Source organism: Coturnix japonica, chromosome 3 (genome assembly GCF_054131305.1).
Source record: "Coturnix japonica strain WE chromosome 3, WE-NBRP24, whole genome shotgun sequence".
Taxonomy (NCBI): domain Eukaryota; kingdom Metazoa; phylum Chordata; class Aves; order Galliformes; family Phasianidae; genus Coturnix; species Coturnix japonica.
In genome coordinates this window covers 29,792,281-29,819,553 of record NC_140665.1, presented here as the reverse complement: position 1 = coordinate 29,819,553, position 27,273 = coordinate 29,792,281, and the positions used below count along the sequence as shown (strand labels likewise).

Genomic DNA, 27,273 nt, shown 5'->3' with positions numbered 1-27,273 from the left:
TTTTCTTTCCTTTCCCTCTCTCACACATAAAAATACTCCACACTGCAGCTGCCTCTCTGCCAGCATCTGAACAACACTTTAGAGTCTCACTCAACACACACTTGGGGCAAAGGAATAACTTGCTACACAGGTTAGTGCTTCCAGTTTGATATCCTCTTGGTACCACTGGCGCTCTTCACACAACTTTTCTGTCTAATACTATGAGTGAAGACTAGCACTGGCTGCCAAAGACACCAAGGTCCAAATGAGAGTGATTACTTACCTCTAGCTACAAACAGGGATGTGGGGGAAAGAGGGTTGTGTTTTCATATTCTGGTTCATTCAGATGAAAGTTGCCTGGGTGAGCGTTCAACAAAAACTGTGGCTGTTCCTATGTGTTCCCTTATACCTATTGCAAATACTAGCAGAAAATAGATTCTCCTCCCCAAAAACCAAGTGAGCAGAACAGAGGTGCATTACCAAGTCCATCTTCAGAGTAGATGTTAGTATGAGAAAGCCCTTGGCCATCCCATTAGCCCCACAGTTCTACAGGTCAGAGCTGCATGAAGGACCACAGGATGCTACATTACTCTAGTTCCAGTCTGCATCTCAGAAGTAAAGGGAATATGACAGCCCAGTTCCTGGAGACAGACTCTGGCAGGTTGCCATATTGAATACTCAGAAAAGCAAGACTCTTTTAATATAAAGAGTTGTTCCATGCAGGAGAGGAAACAGTCAGAGAAGCCAAGCAAAGCCTGGTGGGTGTTAGGACTTCTCCAACAAAGCCAGGCAGTGCCCATGAAGAAATGTTAATCCTACTCAAAGTGGCAAGAGGCTCAGATGAAGCAATCTGCCATACATGGCCAATCTGCTAGTTTTATGGCTTTGTTGCCCTTTTAAAAAAAGATTTGATAAAAAATAGTAAAAAATAAAAATAAAAAAAGAACAGGTTTTGTTACTTGCATACCTTAACTATATATTTTACACATGGCTCAAGACAATTCCTCTTCACTCAGTGTGGCCTAGGCAAGCCAAAAGGTTGGACACTCATGCATATACTCCAAATCTGTGGGATGGTGCTCATGCTCTACTACCCCCAGTACAGGGTAAGGCAAGGAAGGAAGGGTGATGAAAACCACTCCAAGCTAGATAGCACAAAAGTGGATCATGAGGTAACCAAAGCACACTACAGACTCAAAATCTAAATAGAAAGTAGCACAGCACTTCAACACACTAGCTCTCATTTCATGACTGGATAGTGTGGGGTAAAAGGCTGCAACCAGGCAGTGTTTCCTGCAAGCAAAGTCTCTGCCCAGACTTCAGGCACGTCCTCAGGTTTTGAAGCCTGAAGGCTTCTCCACTGACAACAACAGTGGACATCAGCATAAAAGGCCACCTTACTAGAAGGACTTTGTAACCAGGTGGTAATGGATTCAGGGGAAAGAGAGTTCCAGGTGTTTTATAATCATTTGCAACTGTTGCATCAGTCCATTGCTGGTTAGATCTTCTCAGATGATGTGAGGAGAGGGATACGGTATTAACAGGGTTGGAGGAATCTGAAACAGTGGAAATTCAAGAGCAATGAGCAGAATCTTCCCTTAGAGGACTAATCCCTTCAAAGGTTGCCTTAAATCTCCAATTCCTCCTGTCTGGGGAGGATAGGACAAGCCTAACCCCTTTTGGCCACAACTGCCCAAGAACATAAGAATGCCCAAGAATCAGAATGAGAAACCTTCAAAGGTATAGAGCTCCTAATAGCATTGCCAGAACACAGGACAGTTGGGCATTACAAACAGCCAGAGAAATACTAAGTCACTTCTGAAACCAAGGGATCCTCAATAGTTTCATGCCTATTCTTTCACAACTCAGCTTCTTCAGATGTATCCCAGAATCTTTTGCTCTGTTTCCACCACACTGCAGTTAGCGATGTGGGGTTTCAGAAATGCTCCAGACATCTGAAGAACTATTGATTTCAAAAAACAAACCAAGCCAGCTTCAAAATGAAGACAAAGAAGGCAGAAGCCATCTACAATGCTACATCCCACACCAGTGCTAGGACTTCTGGCAGCGACAGACACCACAGTACCTAGAAAAGAGTGTTGGCATGGACAGGCAGAGCCATCTTTTTCCCAGATGGATCAGATCTCTAGGGGAAAACAGACAGCACAATAGTCCCTTTGCCACTGAATTGGGTGCACATGGTCCTAGGGCAATGCAGCTCCCTACCAGCCCCGCAGCAAGACAGAGACACACAGTAGAACTGTGGGAAGATCTGGGTTGCCACTAAACGACTTACACTGCACATCTACTCGAATGGACTTGATGGCAGGGACCCCAACCCCATTTTCTGCTTTACAGTAATAGCGGCCCCCCTGCAGCCTTTGGATCTTCTCAATCCGAAGGGTCTCGTTAAGCACTGACGTCTCTTGGAATTTGTCCGACGCGCTGCCAGCTGTTTTGGTCCATCTCACCTGCACAAGAATGAGAGAAACACAACCTACCAGTGACACAAACCAGGGATCCTAGGGGACAGCAGCACTCCCTTTTCTCTCCTCCCCAGTCATTTATAGAAATGGGCCCTGCAGCACCACCAGACTTTACCAAAGTGCAACTGCTGATCTCAGTACGTCTCTGCAGGCTAGCTACTAATTCTTAGCCATCACCAATTCCCATGTCCTAACACCTGGGATAATCCTTCAGATCACACAGACACACACAGCATACTCATCACTCCTGCTCTAGTCCTCTAACTTGCTTAGTTTAATATCACTATATGAGCAGCACAGGACTTTCAGCATTAAGCCTCAGGATCCCACGTGGCTAGCAGGCCATGAAGCTATAGAAGACATCAGCTTACAGCTACAGAGTTTTTATTGCAGTCAGCACCCTTTCATCTTTCTCTGGACAGCAAGGTTATTTCTGCTGTTTGCTTTTCCAACAGTCGAAACTGCTGTTACTATCTGGCTCTCGCCTCCTTCCCACAGGGAACCCCACGTATGTTATTTTTATAAGTCATCCTTCTGCAGTATACAAACTTTTACTTTGATTTTAAAACAACAGAAAAAGAAAAGAAAAAAAAATCCCTTCAGATTTCAGGGTATCTTGCACTTCTGGCCATATGTTACATGTCTTAAAGCCCCGGCTGATATGGGCAACATAGCAACATGGTATTTCACAGTGAATGGAGGCAAGAGAACAACACTTCTAAAGACTGAAAGATCATTTTAGCGTTTGTAATGAGGTACAGTCTAAGCAGTATCAGTACAATCTTGCCCTCATTTTCTGCAGCCCAGATGATAGAGGGGAGAGATGGCTTACTCCAGCCCATTGGCTGCCTATAACACAAACTACCCTTCTAAAGGCTGATGACCCAAATGGTTCCCATGCCTGCGCCATCTAGATTCTGGTGCTGGGATCTAACAGGATCTGCCAAAAGAAAGGAGGCAGACTATCATTCAGCTTTGGCAATGGACGGGAAGGACCAGATTCCTTGACCTCCCAACCCCAGGCTTTGCCTAAAGCTCGCTGTCACCACCTGATTGATGCTGATGCTCTAGAAAGGACAGGTGTGTCTAAATCACAGTCTCAGAGCACCAAGCTGAGCAGACTTTTGGAGCTAATGATCAAGGATTTATTTAGCCTTTGTAGGCTTATTATGAAATTGTCTGAGGGCATCAAGTCTCCTGTTTGCATGAATACTTCAGCCAGCTCTTTAATCTTTTCAATTTGGCCACATTTTCATACTTTAATGACTGGCTGATAGGAAGGAAAAGAAAAGATTAAACAAAGGTTAGGAAAAGAGATTAGCTGGGAAAGAAATCTATCTGTGAAGAGGGAGGGCAGAAATAGGACACACGCCATGTTTAATGTACGCAGGTCCCAGTCTCCCTTGTCATGCTTGGTTGTACATTACAGTGTCCCTTGAATGTGTCTGGGCAACATCACACCTCAGTGATGCCCATAAGCATGCTGTCTGCATCAGGCTCTGCTACAGAAATCTCTACTTTCTCAGGCTCAAATCTTCTCAAACAGCCAGCATCTTCTCACATGTTCAGCACCCTTAGGTAGAGCCAACTCCACCAACCACCTCGCTTCTGATGTACACAGCTATCACCCACCTAGCACTGTCACAAGTCCAGGCTGATTACTCTTGCTGGCTCAGTTCAGATTTACTTATTTTTTAATTGCTTCCAGGATATGCTTTGATGGACAATCCATTTCAAATCCTGCTGTCTGAGTTTTTCTCCTCCTCCTTTGTTGTCTCCTCTCAGTAAACCATCTCTTTACAAGCAGGTCCATGGAGAGGTTGATTGGCATATGCTAATGGCTAGCTGCTCAGCACAAATGTCTTTGACTGGCAAGACAAAGAGGGCCAAGAAAGGGCACGTATTGTACTTGGATCCCTTGAGCATATTCTGGCACACCCTACCTCCTAGCATGCATCAGCTGCCACTTCTACCACTGTCCAAGAGCAGGCAGACCTATGCTCTGGTTCAGCATCTTTACAGACACATTCACACTGACATTGAACTAGCCTGCTTTGAGTATTTGAAGAGGTTGGAGGGGGTTGCATAGGACTTGAGACTATGCAGCCCTCCAAGGACCCTGGGGAAGGACTGCAGCAGTTAGCCATATTCATTCCCAAGCCTCCTCACTGAGATGAAGCTGACCACAGCATGAACATCTCCAGCACTGCAGGTCTGAATCTGCCTCTGGTTGGTGGCTCTAAAGTAAGGACTAGTGGGCTCTTTGTGAAGCTCTCTGGAGTGCACCACAAACAACTTTCTGAACTCCCCCAAGCAAGTTCCCCTTGCCTGCACATCCAGAGAATCTGAGAGAGAGATGAGCCATGAAGAACCTACTCCTGTGGCCAGCATGTGGGTCAAACCTTCCCTAGCCTGTTCAGGTTGTCGCAGAAAGAGGGTCAAAGGTTTGAGGGTGGATTGTACAATGAGCTGCTCTTCTATTTTGAGAGAAACTTCACATACTGTATACTGCTAAATGTTTTGGGTGGGCTTCTGAAAAGCAGTTTGGACCATATCCTTTGCAAACAAGGCTTCTTCACAGTTAGAACAGTTAATATTTGTACTCACTACCTGGCTCCAACATGCAGGAGAAATCTGGGTATCCTTCTCACAGGTGAGACTAAAGTCTTACCTGTGGCCGGGGGTGTCCTGTGACCAGACACTGCAGGACCAGCGTGTCCCCTTCCCGAATCGTGTAAACGCGTTCACTGATGTTGTCCTCCTTCACCACACATGCCTGCCCAGCATGGATAATTTGGGCCTGAGCAGGAGCTGCGGAGAGGAAAGAAGAGGTAACGAAGGAAACAAGCAGCACTCCATCCCCTTGATTCCACTGCCTGTGACAGCTGTGCCCACAGCAGGGTGGAAGAGCCACCTCCTGAACCACAGAAAGGAAGAGCTGGACACTGCTGGGTATGTGATACAAAGACTCAGAAAATTGAGAACTGAGCAATTATCCTTATTTCCTGGGAGCCTGGTATCACCTGCTACTTTAAGTCTGAAAGTGCTGTTAAGATTAGCAGCTCTAGGCACTGAAAACATGGAGTATTTTTAAGACCTTCCTGAATGGGCTGAGGACCAAGAATTCCCCGCTCTCCCAGAAACAAGCATACACAAGAAGTTAAAGCAGGGATCTGGTCAAATCACAGCTGCTCTATGCCTGTCTAAAATGGGCCTAATGACTATGCAGGGGGCTAGGATAACTGCTGAGTGGAGTCAGGAAGTGCCTTTATGTTCTGTATGGCTTTCAGGATGCCCCTACAACATGTATAGTGCATGCTAAAGCAACCCTTTGCAGCCCTGTGCCAGAGGGAACAATCTCTGTGGGACCAGAAAATGCATTACCTTGAGGGCTCCCTCACTCTTCTCAGGACACCAGGAGGAGACCAGCGACTGCCAGTCTGGCCAGGAGAACAAGAGAGTTGTGCAAGGGAAAAATTCATGGAAAGTTCCCAGAGCAGAGTTTAAAAACTGCACATCCCCAACCAGCAGTTATGATACACCATAGCTCTAATCAATAGCAAGGAGAGAGATACAGTGAGAAAACAGGATCTAAGAACAAAATCACCTTAACCCTAGAGGTCTGTATGAGCAGCCTTTGGTTCCCTACTCCAAAAGCATCTCTGTGAGCACTGAAGCGGCTGAGATGTATTGAAAGTGACTGCGCAGCCCAATGAGACACCTGTGCTTGTTCGAGGGGAAAACTCCAGTCACACTTCAAGGAACAGAGAAACCCACACATGTGTCTAAGAACCACTACCTCAGTGAGAGTGCCCCTGGGATGCGCTGCCCTGTCTTGCTGCAACACTTCCAGGTGACTCCAGAGTCACAGCTCCAGCTGCCATTAGTGAAATACAACACAAACTAACAAGGCAATGACAAGACAGGCAATCCAAGGGGTTAAAGCAAAGAGCCTGAGCGAGTCTTCTGAAACAAACACTGATTTGTACAACCTGTTACAGCTGAACTGAGCGCTCACTTTTTCCTTGAGTTTAGCTGGTCTACTGTTCTTTGTTTGCTTTTCTTTTTTTAAAGCAATTTCTCATTCTGCTCCAGGCGTGACCAAAATGCTCTAAATTCAACTAGATGGCAAATAGAAGTGCCCAGATTTATGCTGGTTTCATCCACCAGAAGCACAGACCTAAGGCAGGCTGAGCATGGGCAGCAGAGGAGATCTGCCTTTGAGGTCAGCTTGTACAAACTGGTGTCACCACAAAGCACTGATCCCTGAGCAGCTATGACACAAGAGTGGCCGCAGGGCAGCGAGCAGCCAGCTGTTCTTGCTGCTGGGTTCTCCATCATGGCATAGTCACCCAGCACTCAGGCAGCAAGCTATTCCCTCTTTTTAGAATCACAATTGTTTGAGTTGGAAAGGACCCTGAAAGGTCAGCTGGTCCAACTCCTCTGCAACAAAGTAATAGCTACAGCTACACCAGAGTGCTCAGAGCATCCTCCAGCCTGACCTTGAGGGCCCCCACAGACAGGGCATCCACCAGCTCCTCTGGGCAACCCATGGCAGTCCCTCACTGCCCTTCCAGTTCGGTGTTACTTAGTTGACAAAATCATGGTGGGCTCATTACTACCCAAGCTATTGACCAGGAGAAGCAATATCCTTATTTTAACAGTATCTGATGGCATAAACATGGACAAATCCCTCAGTCTTTTTCATCTGCAGGACTTGTAAGAACTTGCCTGCCATCTCTGAAACCAACAGTCAATGCTGGTACAACTGAGCAGATGAGCAACCTTCCCCTGCCTGGATGGAAGAAAATTGTTGTTGAACACAGAAGGAAGGAGAAAGCAGAAACTTATGTATGTGCATATATACGAATGAACACATGTATATGCATTTTAAGTAAAACAGTGACTTATCAGTAAAAGACTGCATGATTGCTTGTCTAGTGAACAGAGGAGCTATTCAGATGCCCATATAACCTTTACCACTACACTTTAATCCAAAACGCTGCCTCTTATCACGATAAGCATAAGCCCTCTGCAGACACACCATAACACCTCTACCCACATCATTGCTCACAGTGCCAAGATGTACTCCGTGATGCTGAAGACTCCCTGCTCTATGATTAAAAGAGAAAAACCCTGTCCCTTCCTATCCCGTAGCACACTTTCTCCCTGACCTATATCACCCCTGTTTCAGTGGGGTCCTGACACCCTGCAGCAGCAAAGCTATTGAAATCTCTCTCCCCATTCTCTGGGCTATGTTTGCCGGCTGGTGGCTCTGTTCTCCCTTTGCAAACATGACCTTGCTGTGAAAACGAATTGCCAGGCACCCCGTGGAGAATTAGAATATTTATCTGCAGATTTCACTCCCACTTAAATGTTGCCTCGAGTTGCTCGGCTGTGCCCCACATGGTGCACAAGCTCTTTAGCCTCAAGCCTTCCAACCTGCATGCTTCTCCCTTTGGCCATCCCACTGCCATACTTTTACCTGTTTTCTGTAACCTCCCTGCCACCTGCCTAAAGGCATTTCTACATAGGGAATTTCCACAGCAAAACATTAACTACAGTTGTACTGTACAAGAGGGCTTTCGTGTAACCACTGTGGTACCAAAATGCTTTGTCATCATCATCGTTGCCTGAGTTTGATAGAAATATGATATAAATAAATCCTTACTCTGCAGTGCAAAGCAATAGATAGCACTAATCTATAGCAAAATGACAATGCTAGAGATAAATGTGTCACAGTTTTGTTCTTCTCTCCCCAATCCCCCCTGGGTCCACCTGGGCTGTCACAAAGCTTAGAAACAAGGGTGTGCTACCATTAGGAATACCTTAAGCTCCATTTAGTGGAAAGGGACATCACTTTAATTGAATCACTACCGTTCAAGCTGTAACATCTCTCTTGCAATCACAGCACCAGGTATCCTGCAAGATCAACAATCATTTTGCCGTGTTTTAAACCCTGTATGAACCCATCTCTTCCAAAAGGGAGACCAAACAGCCTGGGGCTGACTTAGAGAGAAAAGCGCTCAAGTAGATAGCAGGGGAGGCTGAGAAAATAAGCTTAGATACAACCTGATAGGGGTGACGGTTTAGGGGCTGAGCAAGGGATGAATCCAGCTCCCAAAGAATGGTGTTAAATCATAGGATAGGGCTCCAGAAGTGTTGGTCCCAATCTCAGCCTGCCACAGCACACAGAGACTAGAAAAGCCACATCATTCTAACCACAGATAGACAGAGATGGTGAGGATTAATTGTACTTCTAATGTGTTTGAACAGAAAGAATACATTATTGTTTGACATCATCCCAGGTCTCCTGGAGGATTTCAGGATGATGACAGTTTGCCATCCTGCAGGACCTGTTTCTCAGAAGAAAGAGTTTCAGGAAGGCCCTTGGGAGCGAGAAGAAAGCTCAGAGCATCAGGCCAACGCTGGAGACAAAGAATCTCAGTCATTCTCAGAGGCATCCTACAATGTATAAGTCTTGCAGATACAGTCTGTCCTACTAAACTTTTTAGGAGCAGAAAAGCACAAAGCACTACAGAGAAACTGAGCCAACTAAATATTCAAAACCAGACGCTTCACAATGCAAAATTCAAACTCTGAACCTGCAGCATTAAGCTCTTCCTTCAGAAAGCGCTGGCTTGCAACACATTTGGCCCCTGCATCGAGATTTCCTACTATGCTTTCATTTGATATATTCACACATTAAAACAAAAGGAAATTGGAGTGGGTAAAATAATTTTATTCCCAGTGCAATGTACTGTACAATGTTATTATTACTATAATCTGGAAAGTTTATGACACTCTTGGTGCTTAGAGGTTGCTAATATCATTAAAAAGTAGAAAAGAACTGTTTTTTGTAGAGGACTGAGTAACATGTGTTTGGTTCACAGGTTTAGCCACTTCATCTTTTTGATCCTGAGATCCCCTGTCTGTGATGGTAATGATGAGAAGTCCTTCACAGAGAAGGTGGTAAGAGACAGATACTGCATTGTCAGAAACCAAATGAAAATCTATAGCTCAAGGAGTGCAGAGAGGGAGGGAGAAAGCAAAAAGACAAAGAGGCAACAGCATTCTTAGGTCTGTATCAGTTCATTACATATTCTACATTTTGGGGGGAAATTAGAGGAGTGTCCCTTGAGAACAGATCTGCTGCAGCAGAACAAAAAGAACATAGGAATAGCTTAAGTCCTATTCCAGTGCTTACCCTCTTCCCAGACAGTCCACCAGTGTTGCAGACTTCCCGCAGTCATGTTCCCTGTAGCCAAGCCCTCTGGGCAGCCACACCAGAAGGCTGCATCATCCATCAATGCCTTCATCTGCACAGGAATGCAATCCCCCTGGCTGCCTCCAGGCAAGGTTTCACAGAACCCAGCTAAGCCCAAGCAAGCTCCATGCAAAGAAGCCATAGACTTGAATTTCTTAGCTACAAGGGAGCACGGCTGAGGAATGTTGGTTGCTAATCTGCTGCTGAAAACACTTAAGATCCTGCTGACATCTTCCCCTTACATTGTCAGTCCCAAGCAAGTGGCACCTAAGAGGTGCATCTTGAAGGGAGCTTCCAGAAAGGGGTAAAATGTGCTCAATGAACACATGGAATTGAACACAAAACTCCCTCAGCCATTAGTGGCTGAATAGCCACTCAGCTGGACCACCCACAGGTGGTACTGCCCCATGGCACTGTTTGTTACAGGTGCTACAGTGAAAAGGGTGCACATCTTGGGCCTCAAAGTCACTGCTTCACTCTTTTGTATCCATTCTGCTTATTCAATGCACAACACAGCTTGAAGAGGAGGCAGATGCAAACATGAAGGCCTCTGAGAATCACAAAATCACAGGGATTGGAAGGGACCTTAAGAGATCATCAAGTCCAACCTCCCTACTAAAGTAGGTACCCCACAACGAGTCACACAGGTAGGCATCCAGATGCGTCTTGAACATCTCCAAAGAAGGAGAATCTACAATCTCTATGAACAATCTGTTCCAGTGCCACTTCCAGGGGAGGGGGATGGCAGCTGGGTTGTTGTATGGTCCACTGCTATTCAGCTGGTCTCATTGATTTCTCCACTGTGGATGAAGACCACAGGCTCTGCCAAAACTTCCAACAGTACAAATTAACCGAGCCTGTTCCAGCCCATAATACTGGGCATGATATCGATGGGCTGTTTGAAAAGGAAAATTCACTCCAGCTTGAGGCTGATTATGGAAATAATAATACACAATCAGTGTCCATTAACACTGTCAGGAGGACCATGGATCAATAGTGTATTAATAGCTGAAGACCGCCCATACCTATCAGCAGTTCAGGCCAGCACAGTGGCAGAGAGAGAGGCAGTGACAGCAGCCAGGTGTAAAGGAGCTCAGGTACCTGATGTCTCCATGCAGCCTGCCCTGGGAGGCTGGAACAGAAGCTCCCCAGGGATAGCTACGAGGAGCAAAGCACACTCACACTCTCAGGTCTCCCACTCCTTGCTCCAAGCCTTCCCTCATAACGCCAGCACTGCCTTCAGCTCATGGCCTCTGTAAGCTTAATGCTTCTCCCTTGAAGCTCCTGCTGCCAGCTCTGCTAACATAGCTTGCTGCCCAGGTGACTCAGCCATACCAAAGGCTGTCCTAAAACAAAAACCTCCAGGAAGCCCTAATGGCATGCTGACACTAAGGATTACAGCCCCAAGCAAGACAGATCTTCACTGCGACTCTCTTGTTCCCTGCATATCAGCATTCTCACAGCAGTCCAAAGCATACCTACTTAAAACTAAAAAATCTGCTTACTGGACTCTTGGCCTAAATTTGCAGCAGGAAACCTGTAGTATTTCAGCAGCAAAAAGCCTGGCTCCTTACCGTGATTAGAACATAAACATCAATCTACCCACAACAAAAACACAACCACTTTTGAGATATGCAAAGCAACCATGCCTAACCCTACATCACAATTCATCACACTCTTGAGCATAAAGGGAAGAAAGTACTTTTTGATGGGAAGAACACAGAAATCAGAGTTTGGGAAAACATTCACAGGGCATGAAACTTGGCTAAGACAGTCTTTACAACCCTGGCTAATTGCATATCCAAAAACAGAGTTCTCTTTTGTAAAGCTCAGCCAGATGATTTGCATGGTCTTCAATAATTTTCTCCTAAATCAATGTCACTTCCTTGAAGCATCTGTATGATTTTGTTTCTTTTAGAAAAACATCAGCAACAAAACCATGTGAGATATTATGGATAACAGGTACACCCCCCCAGTGACTGCAGCAGCTGCTTCTGAGGTCTTTGTTCTATCTAAAACATAGGAGAGTATTGTGTGTTTTATTGAAGCATCAGAGACAATGGATCATCAGTAACTCCCAATTCCCCTGCCTGTAACAGATCATTAATTTCCCATGGTGTTCCCCAAACTTTCTTACATATGTCCACCTGACTGCAAAGTATTGAGCTGCAGAGCAAAAATCAAAGTGTTTTGTTTGATAGGTATCAAGTGATAGATGTTACACACACTACATTACACTGGCATGAACTCCGTATCACTGCCTAACTTGAGCCTGAGGGGAATTTGTACAGATGACTTAATGTCAGCGATATGAAGCAGGTTGCCTTCAAACCATTTGGGGCTCCAGATATGGTGGCAATCAGAACCTGTGCTGTATCTGAGTAATACCATCCTGGGATCTTCCAGCTTTGGTTAGGAAATTTATAAAACAAGTATGCCTCATGACAGTCATAAAAGAGACTATTTTTTCCAACCCACTTCCCACGGCACCAGCTTCAAAGCCTGTGCCGAACCTCTAAATCTTGTTGCAAAACCCAATGAGCCACAGAGCCACACTCATGCAAGGTAATCCCAGGCAAGTTGAGCACTCAAAGCATTGCACTTTCAAAACCCATTTCTTGCCTGGTTGCTACTTAATGCTCATAAGCATTTCAAGGTAAAACAGAAACAAGGCAAGCAACTTGGAGGAAAAATTAAGCATCCTCTCTTTTAGGGACCACACACAGATTGACACTGTTTGTCAGCTGGTAAAATATTCAAAAAATGAGGCAGTCTCATTAGAAAACAGAGAGCTGCAGAAATAGACAGCCCTTGTGCTCTCAGCTTCCAGCACACCACTCACCTCTGTGTTCCAGGCAGCTTCTGAGCACTCAGCCAGCAGGAGAGCTGAGATTGGCCCGGATGCAGGCAGGAGACAGCTGTTCTCCATACATCTCATGTTTTCTACTCTCTATTCTCATTTCTAATTCTCTGAAGCTACATATCCACATTCAGACTGGAAAAATGCCTTCATAGAGATGCTGCAGCTTCTCAGCACAGCTCACAAGTGATGCTCCAGGACCTGCTGGTAAGAACCTTTGCAACCAAATGGATTTAGATCCTCTCCTTTTTTCCCTAAATTCAAGATCAGCTTGTTCCCAAAGTCATCATGGGCATTGCTTACTCTACATCCTTTCCCTTTTTATATTCTGAGTCACTTTGGTACAATAGTGGCTTTTCAACAGAGATTCACATACACAGATCTATACACCAGCATACTTTCAAACTCAGCTGTAGTTTAATTACTGGACCATTTAACACAGAAGATGAAAGGAGAGCACAATACAAATTCTTCATCCCTTCCTAAGGGCTGATATGTCAGTTTGCTAATCTGTCAACTACACTGGGAGCAAAGGTGTATGACCTCTAATCAATGAGTAAATACAGGCTCTTTTTCATATCAAAAGGGAAAAAAAAGCATCAGGCAACAGCTAAGGCTCTCAAACCAGAAAAATAAGGAGAGACAGTGCTGAGGTGGAAACTGAGATATGGCAAACACCAGAAGGGCAGGCAGAGGAGAGCTGTTCAAAGAGAAGATTCCTTGCTACCCTGGGAGCCATAAGGGACTGCTGACCCCAGTGGACAGGCACATAGCAGCAGGGTGAAGCAGAGCCAGCCCATAGAGCAGAGCCCAGGCTCTCTTGCACTGACAACTAAACCAGCCCCACACCTCTGTCAGAAGAGCTTCTGCTGAAACACAGAGCTTGGTACAGACCACAAAGCCCATCTGAGGAGCTGAGTAAATACTCAGACCCTGAGACCGTGCTAAATCATCACCTGTCATGGCTGAGCTGCTCCAGAGCCCAGTGAGCTTGCTCAGAGGGAGCTGAGGACATGAGGGCAATCACACTGTGACAACAGTGCAAACATTGTCTCTACATAGGAGAGGAAAGATTCAACAAATGGCCATGTTTACCTGCTGATTTGCCCAACCTCCATAGGAAGCAAAATGAGCAAAGCATAGCTAAGGGAAATCACTGCAGTTGTGAGACGGTGATAAGAGCAGCTGGAGAGAGAATGAAATACAGTTTCACTAAGAGACAGCTTTGTTCTTCCCATAGTTAGAAAGAGCAGGAAGTACAAAGGCTAACTTTAGTTCAGGTACCTTAAAAATATATATCCAGTTTTGCTATGGAAGAGTGGTGTGCAGCAAGGACTTATCTCTGCTTGAAGCTCTGCACTGAGAGGTAGAGGCACACAGTCATCCCAAGCCAGCAGAAACAAAGTCCACCCTGTGGGGATGGGCAGCTGCATATAGAGCCCAGCTGTGTCCTGGCAGTGATGCCAGGGCCCCAAGGGAAGGTCAAAACTTGGCACCCATCAGTTGCACCTCTAATTCCAGTCTGGCACCTTGTGAGGCCAATGCTAGCCTGTAGCCTCTGTGGTTGCCTAGCGCAGCACTAAGTCCACACTTGCAGGAAGAAGAGGAAGGAAACCTCTTGTGCCACTCAGAAGAGCTTATTCAAGACAAACTGCTTTCCACTGGGTGTTTTCTCCATATCTCTTCTTCTCAGCACAGGAAACTCAAGGCCAAAGACTACTGCCAGCAAGCAAAACAACCTGGAGAAAGGGGAAAGCAAGCGTGCTCAGCTCCACACCCAAGGAAAACAGTATGCACAGAATGGAAACACCAGCAGATTTTCAGCAAAGCTGAGTCAACTGGGGCTGCTTGACACCCTGGAAATCAAGCCCGGCACTGTTTTATCTTGACAGCATCCTCTACATCCCTGCAGTGCCTTTGGTGTGAAGAGGACTAGAAAATCCCTGGTTCTTTCTCTCTCAAGTACCAGTAATTAATAACCACAACCTGGCAGACAAGCCAGCAATTCCCACTGGTTCTGATAAGAGGAGCTGACATCTCTCTAACCCCAGCCACCTCCATTGTTTTATTCTCTTTGCTTATTGATTCGTTTATGCACATAATGCAAATTGGCATTTAATAATTCAGCTGAGTTAATGGCGCTTAAATATTAAAAGACTTTTCTCTTTTAATTAGATGCAGCAAAATAGGCAACAAAGGAGTCCTAGAGAGATGCCATTTAAAATGCTCTTGTCCAAGTTCTTTGGCATTTTTCTAGGGAATGGGAAAATTTCTCCCACTCTCACTAGAAAAGTAACTAACATGTAGCAGTGTTTTAAAGAATCTGATTAGTAGAATGAATTTATCTTTGTTAATCCTCTGTTTTGTCCCCCTTCTGGTGATAAAGGCAGATGGGAGGGAAACTGAGGGGACTTCTTGTAGGGAAACACCACTACTGGCAGCAGCACGCTGGGTAACACAGTGCAGACAGATGTAGAAGCATTTGCATGTACCACTGCCAGACCCACAGCCAGGTGAAAACAGAGTTAAATGAAAGAAACACATACTGTGAATTGAAGAGATACAGACAGCACAGAAATCTGGCAATTACTCCTCGAGGCAAAAGTTCTAACCCAGAAAATTCATTGAAGATTATACCAGTGAAATAAAGGTTTCCACACTTATTTTTCTCCTCTCTTCGTTATGCCAAGGTTGAGAATGAGAGAAAAAATCCATGATATTTTTAAGCCTCAGCTTCGTCTCATCTTCAGCCAATGAAAGTAATACATCTTAGTCACGATGATTTTGTTTAATGGCATCACCACAGAAAGAATTGGTACTATTTAGGGTGCTTTAAGTGCTCAGATCTCTCCTCTTGATTAGCTCTCATTTTAAGTAGTGAATTTGTTTGAGTTTGGGATAATGATGTCCCACCTGACCCAGAGTAGAAACACATAGTCACAATAATTAGATATAGTAACCGTTAATAACTTAGTTTAATCAGAACCTATTTTCTTCAAATTTAGCCTAGGCATAAGATGCCAATGAATTTCAATTACATGCCACGTTTGAAGAGCATGTGCTTCTACATTATTAAGTTAATTCCAGACAAATAAAAAGACTAACAAAAGCTAAAATCCTTACTGAGGACACTTAAGGAAAAAAAAAAGTCTTAATTCAGACCAACTGACTTGCAAATTCTCTGCAAATTCATTCTTAAAACAAGGACTAAGTGCTGCAATTCTGTAAAGGTTAAGAAGCAACTTTCACACAGCACTGAGATCAAATCCCTGATTTGTGCGCAAAGTTGTGATCATTCTCAGCAGCAGAGTAAAGCAGTGGTGAGGGATGTCTCGCCTGCAGTGGCACCTGGGGACACCAGAGCTATGGATGGGGCAGAACGCTGGTCACCCTGCCCAGAAGGGACAGAGGTGTGCAGCACAGCCCATCTGCACAGCCAGCATCCCCCCCCCACGCACACAGGAGAGGGCAGCACTGCATGGAGCTGAGTCAGCCCAAGGCACTTTTGTGACTGATTTTAAAGTGCAGAAGTTTTGACATAGGAACTGCTACTCCTCTCACACGCAAGTGCCAGAAGAGAGTCTCACACTTGGGGCATCCCCTGCCAGTTGCTTTGGCAGAACATGGAAGAACCCCTCCCTCCCCTTCTGTCAAGCTCTCTGCACGCAGGGAACATTTTCTGTCACTCCGCATCTGCCACAAGCTGAAATACTCTTGACACCGCAACAAACAGTTTGCACCATTTCCCTTTAATGGATTACCCATCCGCTCCTTTCCAGCTGTGCGGCACATCTGGCCACGTTGCTTCTCCTAGGCAGACACTCCTCAGCCTGTTGTTCCTCAAGGGACTTCGGAGCTGATGGAGGAGTAGAGGCCCCACAGATGGGTAGCATTTTTAGCATTTCCAGAAGTGATAAGAAACAATAAAATTAAGCTTCTTCAGCATGCAGTTGTCTGCTGTTGCCTTCTGTCATCCCCTCTGCACCTGCAGCTGTTCCCTGCATAGACAGGATGTGCTAAATGCTGCCTAACACAGTACTGCCAGGCTGTTCCTGCGAAGGGGATGTGCTCTCCTTGACCACAAGTGCCCGCTGTTGGTCTCTGGAGCATTCCCCAGCCCTTGCAAAATGAAAGTAGCTCTGGCATTGCTGCCTTCTGGCACACACCCAACTGTGTGTCCCCTCAAACAGCATCTCTTTGCAAGGGGTGCTTAAGAAAAGAAGGGAGTAGATAGAAAACAGACTAGCAAAGAGTTGTATAGAAAACATAAAATCCAACTACAGGCAAGGAGAAGCAAGGCAGGCTGCTGCTGGCATAGCTGTTCCCTGGTGAGAGACTGATAGCAATGAACTTTGGAGCAGGAATTCCACAATGCAGGGTTATGAATTGATTATGTCGCATCTGTGCAAAGTCAAAAGATCATCTGAAACACCAGAGATTTGCAGAGGGAAATGAGGAAGCACTAATGCTCATGGGACAGTATTTAAAATAATTTCCCAGCTGGCTGGCTGCACAGGGGAGGGTAAGGACAGAGATTAATTCACTGCCTGAGATCCTGCATTTGTGCAAACATTGTTGAGCACTTGTACAACAGGGAATTCAGGGACGAACACAACCATATCAAAGCAGCCGAGGTCTTGCTGACAGCCTTGCAAAGGAAGCAAGATGATCTTTGACACCAAGGAAATAAAGCTCCGAGAGACTGAAATGCTGACAGACATCAGCCTCCAAGAGGACGTGTGTCTGAAAAGGAAAGATCTTGAAAGACTTTTGTTCTCAGACTCTCTTCTGTAAGAGAAAAGGCTCTGGCCTATTTAGGCGAGGCCACAGCAGACTAAGACCTCAGCATATTTTAAAATCACTTATCCTCAGCTTCACTTGCTGCTCTCTTGACTTAACTAAGACATGTAGTTTTATTTAAAGTACTCCCAGGCTTTTGGCAGCCCACCCCACGGAGAACAAAGCAGTTCCTTGGTTTCTATGGGGGACAAGAGGAAAGCAAACTCTCCAGTCAGCAGGGAAGAGAGAGCCCCTGCCTTGCATCTCCACAGTGAGTGCAACCAGGCCACCAAACATAATCACATCTACCCAAACAGAAATGAGACCCTCAGCCACATAGTACAGTCACTGAGACTACACAGCCTTCTCTGTCTTTGTCTGATCACATCCTAAAACAGGTGAGGAACAAAAAGTTTAATTCCTAGCCATGTTTTCCCTGTCACTGCCTACCAAGGATGGGGAAATGAACCAGCTCGAGTATTTGGGGAGCTACTGGTTAAATACAGAAGGTTTTCACTTGCAGTAGCAGAAATGATCCAAACCACCAGTCACCACTGAGCATTGATTGCAAATGGCTCTTCAGGACGCTGTTAAACACAAAGTTATTCAGCCAAGCTACCCCAACTTCACCCAGGAGATATGGTATCCTATATTCTGTGCTCAGCTAGGTGGACCTAGTGCTCTTCAGCTCATGGTCTTCAACCCTCTACCACTCCTATATATCACTGCTCAATTACAACACAAAGAAAGCAGAAAAAGAGGGAAAGAAACCCAGAAACTGATAATCTATTTCAGCCAGAATTTGTTTTGACGCGAGACCCTAGGCAAGCACGTTGTCCTCTTGGTACACCTTTCTTTCCCTTTGCATCATTTGACTGATTACTCTACTTTGCCATGCAGGGTACTTTAAAGCTTGTTTATACAGCTTTTTGAAGATTCAAGGCACAGTATAAGTGCTAAGTATTATTGTGGCTATTACCTTCCTCACAGGGGGGTTATGAAGCTTTGTAATTGATGTTTGTGAAACAATCCTCTGTCATCGGACGTACTGTGCTACAGAAGTGCGGAGGATTAATATCCTCAGTAATCTGATGTCGGTTTTACTGTTCTGTGCAACACTTAATAAAAGGTAATTAAAAACAAATCTAAGCTGATACTGATAGGAGGGATGAGGAGGTGGAGCTGGATGCATGTGGGGACAGCCTGCTCTCTGTTAATTAAGCCAAATACCATCAGTCTAGAAGAGAATGCCAAGTGTTTTCCTTTTCTTTGTGATAACTGTGCTTTAGCATTAAAGCTGATTTTGGGACTCTCAAGCACCCTAGAAAATCTAATGTTTGGTATTCCTAAATGCAATACCAAACATCTGAAGCTGGATGGCACTGAGCCCCACAACCCTTTCAACAGCAACTGGTGCCTTAGGAATCAACTGGATAGAGAGAAATCAGCTGCATTCATTTTTAAGGACTCCACAATCAGGTAGAAAAATTGATTGGGGAAAAGAAAAAACAACAACAACAACCCTGTAAACTTACCCATAGGGCCCCAGCCCCAAATATCCCAAGTCCTTGGTCTCCAATTACTAGCTTGAAAGAGTAAAGTATCTCTTAATTCCTTTAGATAAAGTAGTAGCTCCTTCAGATGTGCAGGATTCAAGGCCCCCCGGTGCACAGGCAGCTAATTATCCTACACATCAAGAACCAGTAGCTCAATGGCTCTTTTGGATAGATACCAACCTTATTATATTTCTTCCATATGAGAATGATTGAGTCTATTGTCTTCCGCAGCAGCCCAAATCACCTGTAGGTTGCTCAAACCCCCAAACCTCCCTCCCATTGGATCAGCTGTACTTTTTCCCTTCCTCTATATTCTTGAAGGCACAAAACTGCTTTGTGTTTTTCCAGTACTGACCACTACAGCCTTCTGGTTCAAGATGGGATCACTTATCCTTCAATCAACTAATAAGTTACAGAACCAGTGACAGTATGATACAGAAGTCCAAAAATGAGTATGTTTTGTTTCCAGCCCAGGTCTAGATTGCATACTGCCTCCATGGCTATGATAAAGAGCCCATCATGCAAGGACTTACACTTAAACCCTAAGGATTCTATGATTCCAACAGCTCCTAGGCTAATAGCCATCAAATCTACCACTCTTTAGGAAACAGTTCAGGACCACTACTTATGCACTGTAAGCTGAAGAACATGGTATCCATCATAACAGGATGGAGATGTTTCATTTAAGGACAGCGTGTGGAAGCTAAAAGAGGCTGAATGAGTGCTCAGCATCTCTTCAAGCAAATAAATGAGGCACAAAGAGAGAAAGTACACCCTAGAACTGGGATGGAAAACACCAAGAATGTAGTAATTACAAAGCAACGACAGACCCTTCCAAACAGCCACATTCACTCTGCAATACTAGAGCCAGTCCAGCTTTCTGCCACATCCCAGAAACGTGGCTACAAAAGTGTTTTGCAGCTCAGCTACTTCTATGGGAAACAGAGATGGAGAGGCCTACAGAATGTTTCTTGGATGGGTTCTTGAGTACCAGCCTTTTGCCATCACAGCAGATGCACAGAAACTACCTCCTAGCTCAATGAACAAAAAAAACCCTCCAGATGCATTCTGTGTCTATGTTCCCAGACACATGCCCTGTCACAGCCACAAGGCTGCCATGCCTTTACACACACAGGTTGCAGGAGTAGGTTACTGGCAGACTTAAATCAACAGGATGTTGCCAGCTGTCAACAGGAACACAGACTTTTTGGAAAACTGTTAATCAGACTTTGCTCTAAGTACATTTATCCACATGGCTTCTCACAGCGTCTGATTTACTGCAAAGAGATGAAAGCATTACTGGTGTTGCCCTGCATGTGCGCATACGCTTTCCAAAGGAAAATGGATCAGCAGCAAAACTTGGAAAGAACTACAGAAAGAGCTCCGGCAACTACACACATTACAGAGGTGAATCCTGCAGTATCTGCCAGGACACATTCAAGTCTTCCCTACACAGGATCCACACAATACTCACTTCTGAATCCTCAAAAACCACCTTCTCTCCACACTCACTTCTTTCAGACTCAATCAGGATAAATTCCAGAAATAAATAAATCTGTGTGGCATTGTCACTTCTCTTTGCTCCTCTCTGCTCAGCACAAAGGATTGAGCCAAATGTCTCCTCTCTATCTTCAGTTCTATGAGGGAGGAAGTGAAGGGGTGTGCTTCATTGGAAGACACTGCTAATGCTTGCTACACAAGACCGATAAGGGAAAAGATTAATATCACCAGCTACTCTAAGAAGTGCAAGGTAGAAAACTGAATGCATACCTCCAGTGTGGAGCCATTAGGACAAACTGTCTCAGACAACCCCCCCTCCCCACACTGCTGTTCACAACCCTCCATGTCATGCCCACCTTCACAACACCATCTTTATCTTATCTCCTCTGCAGCTTGTTAGTCCAAGTGGCGTTCTCACCACTGAAAGATGAGCACCATTCCTTTCCTATACGCACTGCTGCCCAGCACGCTGCTCTCACTCAGAGTCTAGGGCAGCTACAAGTGATGTAGAACAAGGAGTGAATTCAGCACCTTCTGCAACTTGCCCTCAGAAGGGGGGAAATGTCAGACACACCAGCTGTGAGAATTCACTTCTCACATTTTGCTGTCATTTGTCACATCAAAAAGACTTTATAAATACCCAAGTGAGGGAAGGGGCTGCTTCTGTAAGGAATTAAGTGCATCTTCCTCAGAGGGGGAACATAGCTGGTTAACAGGGCTCAGGCTAGAAAGGAAAAAGTAATCTAAACTGATTTGCAGCTTCAGAGGGAATTAGGGAAGCAGAATATAATTACCCAAGTTGGAATTTGGCCAGAGCTCATGGAAGGGAAGGAAAAAAAAACCTGTGTACTTTAATGATCACAAGCAACCAGCAACTTAAGTTTTCTGTGCCTTTCCAGAGGGGTACAGGTGTGCATTTGATCTCACAGCAACATTGCTCTTTGAGAAGCAGCTTTGGGAGGGAAGGAAGACACAGGATTTACACCAGTGTAGCTGTCAACTACATTGTGGTATTGTACTGAAGAGATCACAATAGTCACGTCTCATGTCATGTAGATGATCTCTGATTTTGGAACAAGCAGATTTTCAGTCCTTAAACTTCGCTGGATTTTTAAAAACCCCATAGAAGATCCTCAGTGAAGTATAGACTGCAGCCAAATGTGTTTCAGAATGTTCCATATGTGCCACCTCAAGAACCCTTCACAAATCACCCATGGAAGAACAGCAGGCTTGCTGCACAGTTCCGGTCCTGCTTGTCCCATGCAGTGGCAAAGAGCTTGTTCTAACTTCATTGAGGAAAGTAAGGCTCCTCACCAGCTCCTCTGCTTCCCGGCCCATGGTTACTCATGACAAACTTTTATCCCTCCTTCACCCCAGGTGTTGGGTAGGTCAGGGCAGCAGAGGGAGTCTCATCTCTGCCTGGAGAAGGGCACAGGGCTTGGGTCCCTTCCCAGTATCAACTGGGCCCCAGCCCAAGAGCAGCAGCACTGTGTTTGGAATCAGGCAGCTTGAAGTGAACAGGCTGAAGCCTTTGGCTTCCTGTCCAAAATGCTACATTCTCAAAATGTGTGTCAGGCCTACTGTCACAGTAACAAGAGACCAGGAAAGAAAACGTGAATTAACAAAGCAGTAAAAGCCTTTCATCTCACTAGCTCTGGCACACCGTTGTGCTGAAGCTTCCCTGGTATTTCACAAGCTGCAAGAAGCAGCCAAGCCAAATCTGGTTTGCATTAAAGGACAGCCTGACTCCCACTTGAGTTTGAAACACCACACAGCTGCCTGCAGCTCACACAGCATCCATATGGGGAACAAGTCATGGCTAAAACATCACTCATAGAATGCTGCCAGCAATGCCAGGCTGGCCCTTTTCCGCCTCCAACCTAGCAAGCACCTGTGAACAAATAAACACAAGGCTGCTGCCCTTCTGCTCCTGCCTACCCAGAAACAGAGGCAAAGCAATTGGGGAGGTCTGCCAGGAAGAATTAATTTCATTATTCTTAGTGCTTATTAGAACCCAATTTAAAAAAATCCCAAAGTCTTCACAAAAATAAGTGTCAGAAACAGCTGACAGCAGGCTTGGCTTTATACCCTCAGTCACATGTCCCTTCTTAATGGTAAAGCAGTGGTGAGAAATACAGTCATCTCCAGTCCACTTCAGACTGGGGGAAGCGCTGGTCACAAACACCTAGGAAGAGTCTCGCACTGACCTTGGAAAAAGAGGAAACTGGTGATGGGTTTTCTGTCTCTAATACGTATGGATCCAATTCCACCTTCCGCTGCAAAATTGTAACATTCACTGCAGTCGATGGGAATTACACCTATTTAATAGACGGCAGAATTGATTTTGTGATCTCAGGTGTCTGGGCATGCAAGATTTCCAGCCCACATAACTTTAGATAAAAATCCTGCAAACTCCAAGATAATGAAGTCTTTGAGATTCCACAAACACTCCCTTACTGAGCAAAGCTCAGAGGTGGCTATAGCTCAGTGCAATCATGAGCTTTTGCTAAATTACCTTGGGCCAGAAACACTGCAGATCAGGACATTTCCAGCCAGGCTAGAGACTAATGCCATAAGAATTGCTACCTAAGGGATATTTTTATTGCTACTCCATTGCTCCTGGGCAAAATGCAAAGGGAACGATGTGTACACAGCACTACAATCCCCATCTAAGAGTTGAACCCAAGCTGTTTGACTTTACTCTGCAAGCTTTGCTTGTCACAGTGCAAATGCAATGATGTATTTAAGGAGATCCTGTTGCCAGACAGAAAGAGTGAGAAAGACAGCAGGAGCAGCTGTCGCCTGCTGAGACACGGCTTTGTAACTTAGTCGGTGTCACGTTGAGGACTGTGAAGTGCCTGACAGGAGCAACAGAAGGTCACAGATACGTATCTCGCTAGTAGGTCTTGGCACCTCGATCTAAGCATCCCTGGGAAGCAGGGATGCTCCTGCGTTCCCTTGGCTTTGCTCTCCTTTGTGTTCTTGCTGAGCTTCTGAGGGCAAGGGGCTGTGCTGGAGCAAGTAGGTGCCTGGCAGGTGGGAGAGTCTGATGGAGAAGGAAGGACAAAGTCCTGAGACAGGAGGACAAGCATTGACACCTTTTCTCCCGGAGCCTCGTATCTTTCCAGTGCAAGAGAAGCCTCACCACATTGGCAGTGCCAGCCCACAGCAGACCCAAAGGCCAGCTCAGAGTCCTACAGATGAATTAAGAGCATTCAAACAAGATGTTGGCATCTAAAACCTGTTTCCTCCACATGACACAGCCTTTGCTCTTCTCTTTCACTGGGAGCACTCACAAATGTCACTGCCCCTACCAACTGCAGGTCTGAAACTGTTCAATATGTGGAGCCCCTCAGTCTTCTGAAGGAAACAAGGTGAAGCTAGAGGCGTAGGATGTGTCTGACACAGCATCAGAGCAAACACTGCCTGACAGACCTGGGGCTAGCACAGCAATGAAAGTCAGCTGGGGAGGTTTTACACCACAGTGATGCCAGCACCACCCTCCCATTATCCCTACAGGGCAGAATGTGGTAGGCTGGATCCTGCAACAGGGAAGGCACAGGGCCTCCTACATAACCTCTCCAATAACAGGTTTCAGGCTACAAAGCACACAACCTGCAATAACCTCCTACTCATTGCTTGAGCTAGAACCTTCACAGTAGAAGTTACTATTCACCTCTTCTCCCTTCACAGGCTCCTTCCTTCCTCATAAAGCTAAGCACATGTAGGCTGTTTCACGGTCTGTCTCTCCCACAATCAGTCCACTTGCCACAGAAATGCATTCACGTGGGGACAGAGCCTGGTACCAGCTTAATGGTGCATTGCAGCATCAAACATCACTTGAACAGGGCAGGAGAAAGAGGAACATTAAATATGATCTCAAACCAGGCACTAAAACCCTCCTGCAATCATAGAAGCCCAGAACAAAATAACAAGCCCATGGTATGGTGTTTTCCAGAGCACAGCAGGTCTCTAGGTAACAAGCCAAGCCCAAGAACTACCACAGTACCAGATATTCACACCAGTGCAGCAAGTAAGACAGCATTTTGCCATTTACCTCCTTTCAATGCTAGTCAAGCACTGAGAGATGCTTCCATCCTTCTCCCTAACCAGGGATCAACTGCTGTATCCTGTGGACTGGCCCCACAGCACTGCCTAGGATGCTTACAGTTCTACCTTACCAGAGTAGAAAGCAGCAGTAAATGGCAGAAGGCTCACAGTGCCCTTGCACATGTGACAGTGGCAATTGTGCTGCTGAATAAATATGGTTACACTGGTTCCCACTAAAATGTAGAGACCCCAGCAAGCAGATTTTATGCAGCTGTAAGGAAGGGCTGGTGGTGCAAAGCTGCAAAGAATGAGAAAGCAGTAAATTTGGGAGCCCAAAAGCCTTGGTCCTTTGCAGTGTACCAGCAAGACAGCATTGCATACTCTACGGCTGTCTCAGACAGTGCTCATCTGCCCAGCAAAGCTGCTCCCTGTGGTCTCCTCCACTGCACACAAACACATTCTTAACTTGGAATGGAGCTGCAGCGAGGACTGAGAGAGCTGCTCCTTCTTCACAGCAGATCAGGGGGAGATGCAGCCCCTGGACTTTGCTCATACTCATAGACTTCTCACAGCAGGAGAAGATGCTGAATGGAGCAGTTTCTCCCCTCCTGAGTCACACTGAACCCCAGCAGTGTGGGCAGAAGGCACACTCATAGGCAGATGTGTGTGAGCTCTGCAAGGAATAGAATTCAGATCTTGAGGGAACTAACCCTGCCAGCATCGTTACCTCACAAAAAACAATAAAATATATAGACTTTGCAAGATGCTGAGGGGAACACAACAGCACACATCAACAGAGATGGTGAGAGAAACAGGTGATGTTCTCAGAGCCCTGAACCAGACAGGAGCCTGGTACAATCACTGGGATCACACAGAAACATACTGTATCAGTCCTGCTTAACAGCACAGTAGGCTGTGGTTCTGGGACCTGTCACAGACTGCTGTGCAGCAGGGACATGCTGGGTTTCAACAGATATCTTGTGTACTTTCTCAGTATCCTTTTCCCAGCTGTTTCTCTGCAACTGTGCTATAAAGCTTTAAACATCAGCTGGAGGAAACAGCTTGCCTCAGTCCCTCCCTTCCACTTCCCTGGGTGGTACACAGTCACCCATAGCATTCTCTCCCTAGAAGCAAGCCAAAGCAGCACTAATAGCCCTCCTGTGTGCTCTTGCTCCAGCAGTTTCCTCTTGCCAGGCTGCTGCACGGTGCTGTGCACAGCATCCCCATGGGAGCAGCACACATTTCAACACCAGCACAGATCCATCTCAGCATGCTAACTTGTTTTCTTTACTGCAGGACACAGCTCTGCAGAGGACAGGCAGAAGTGTTTAAGGCTTTAACAGGAACAGTTCAGCTCCCTCCTACAGCCACAGCCCCAGGAGGAGGCAGCAGAATGAAAGGGCAGCACAACCGAACCAATGTGAAGGACCCACAAGTTGACAACTCCATCGTGCGAGTCGTTCTTCTTTCTGCTGAAGCCCTGGGAACCATTCACTCTTAAGGCAGGCATTGGACCAATTAACTGGTGCGAAAGGCTTAAAATCCATCACCTGATGGGAGTCAATCAATGGTTCATATCAAGGAAGTGGCACCTTCGATTTTAATTGCCCCCCCCTCCCAGCCGGCTTTGCTGTGGCAGCCTGGCACAGGACTTGCTCTGTCTAGAAGCAATGCTGCAAGCTGGAGGAATGGGGGTCCCCTCAGGAAGGAAGCGGGCTGGGGACTGAGGAATCCCTTCCCCAGCAGCCAGTGCTCCAGCACTGTGCCTCCCTTCAGCACCTTAACAAGCCCTGTGCTAGCCATAAAAGCAGCAAGAGTATGCTCCACAGCCCTGATACCATTAAATACTCTCCTAAATATTACAAAGTGCTGTTGTCATCATTCCCACACACACTCCACTCATGCTATTGACTGCAGGGACCTCTGCTTGGCTGCTTTAAAAATCCCATAAACATTCTCACTCTTTCCCAATGCTGGAATTAGTGCTCTACTCAGGATCCAGGCCTGCTCCCTGAAAGTTATGGCCAAGTCAAAAATAAGCCTGTGGTCTAAAAACTGAACAGATTTAAAATAAGGTGCTAATTTATTTATTCCTTCCTATCCTCTCTCTCCCTTTAAGAGTTCCTGTGACCCTCACTAAATTAAAGCAAGAATAACAAGGCTGGGGAGAATTCCAGCCAATTTCAAAGGCTAAAAAATGGCATACAGAGAATAAACTTGCCCCATCACTCTCCCTACTCTGTTTTGTAAAGGAAGGTTTTTCCTCTCCTGCCTCTTTGCATGAAGAATTCTTCCATGTCAGGCTCCTGTATTTGGACAAGGACTGGAAAACATGCAGCATGGTATCACAGTCTAGTATGCAAGCCCAACATATGCCATATAAATATAGGTCAGCTGATGTTTAGAGACCACCTCCAATTACATATTTCATAATGATGTATGTCAAGTCAACTATATATTTTTCCAGTCTCTCAGGAACAGAATGCACAGTCTGTGTAAATCAGGGCTTTCCAAATTAACTTCCCAAACCTCCAACCACAACTTTACAGCTGTATCATTCCTAAGACAGGTGGGCTAAACCCCAGACCTGAAAGTCTTCAGATTGACACAGGGACCATCAGAAAGTAACTGGCATTAGACATGCTGTTGACCCAACAGACAGTGGAAACCACGAGCCTTGCTAACCTTGTCACGTTTTTCTATTGCTATTGATAGATGCAAGCACTGATTGAAGGGATCCCAAAATGGTTTCCTTGTCTAAATAACTTCTGAAACAACAACATAACAGGAAACCAA

The 27,273-nt window shown here is 45.6% G+C and overlaps 1 protein-coding gene across 5 annotated transcripts in view; it reads right to left on the bottom strand.

The window, feature by feature from the left end:
• The window catches only part of MDGA1 (MAM domain containing glycosylphosphatidylinositol anchor 1), a 202,609-nt gene that overhangs the window by 82,841 nt on the left and 92,495 nt on the right, over positions 1 to 27,273 (bottom strand). For 4 of the 5 annotated variants that reach the window (XM_085541223.1, XM_015857816.3, XM_085541222.1 and 1 more), the window contains 2 exons: positions 5,137 to 5,276; positions 2,276 to 2,450 (listed from right to left, as the gene is read on the bottom strand). Coding sequence is in view for 3 of the 5 variants with exons in the window: in XM_015857816.3 (XP_015713302.1) it covers positions 2,276 to 2,450; positions 5,137 to 5,276 (315 nt within the window). In the remaining 2 variants the exon portion in view is untranslated. The remainder of the gene's footprint in view (positions 1 to 2,275; positions 2,451 to 5,136; positions 5,277 to 27,273) is intronic. The other variant, XM_085541224.1, reaches the window with a different exon arrangement.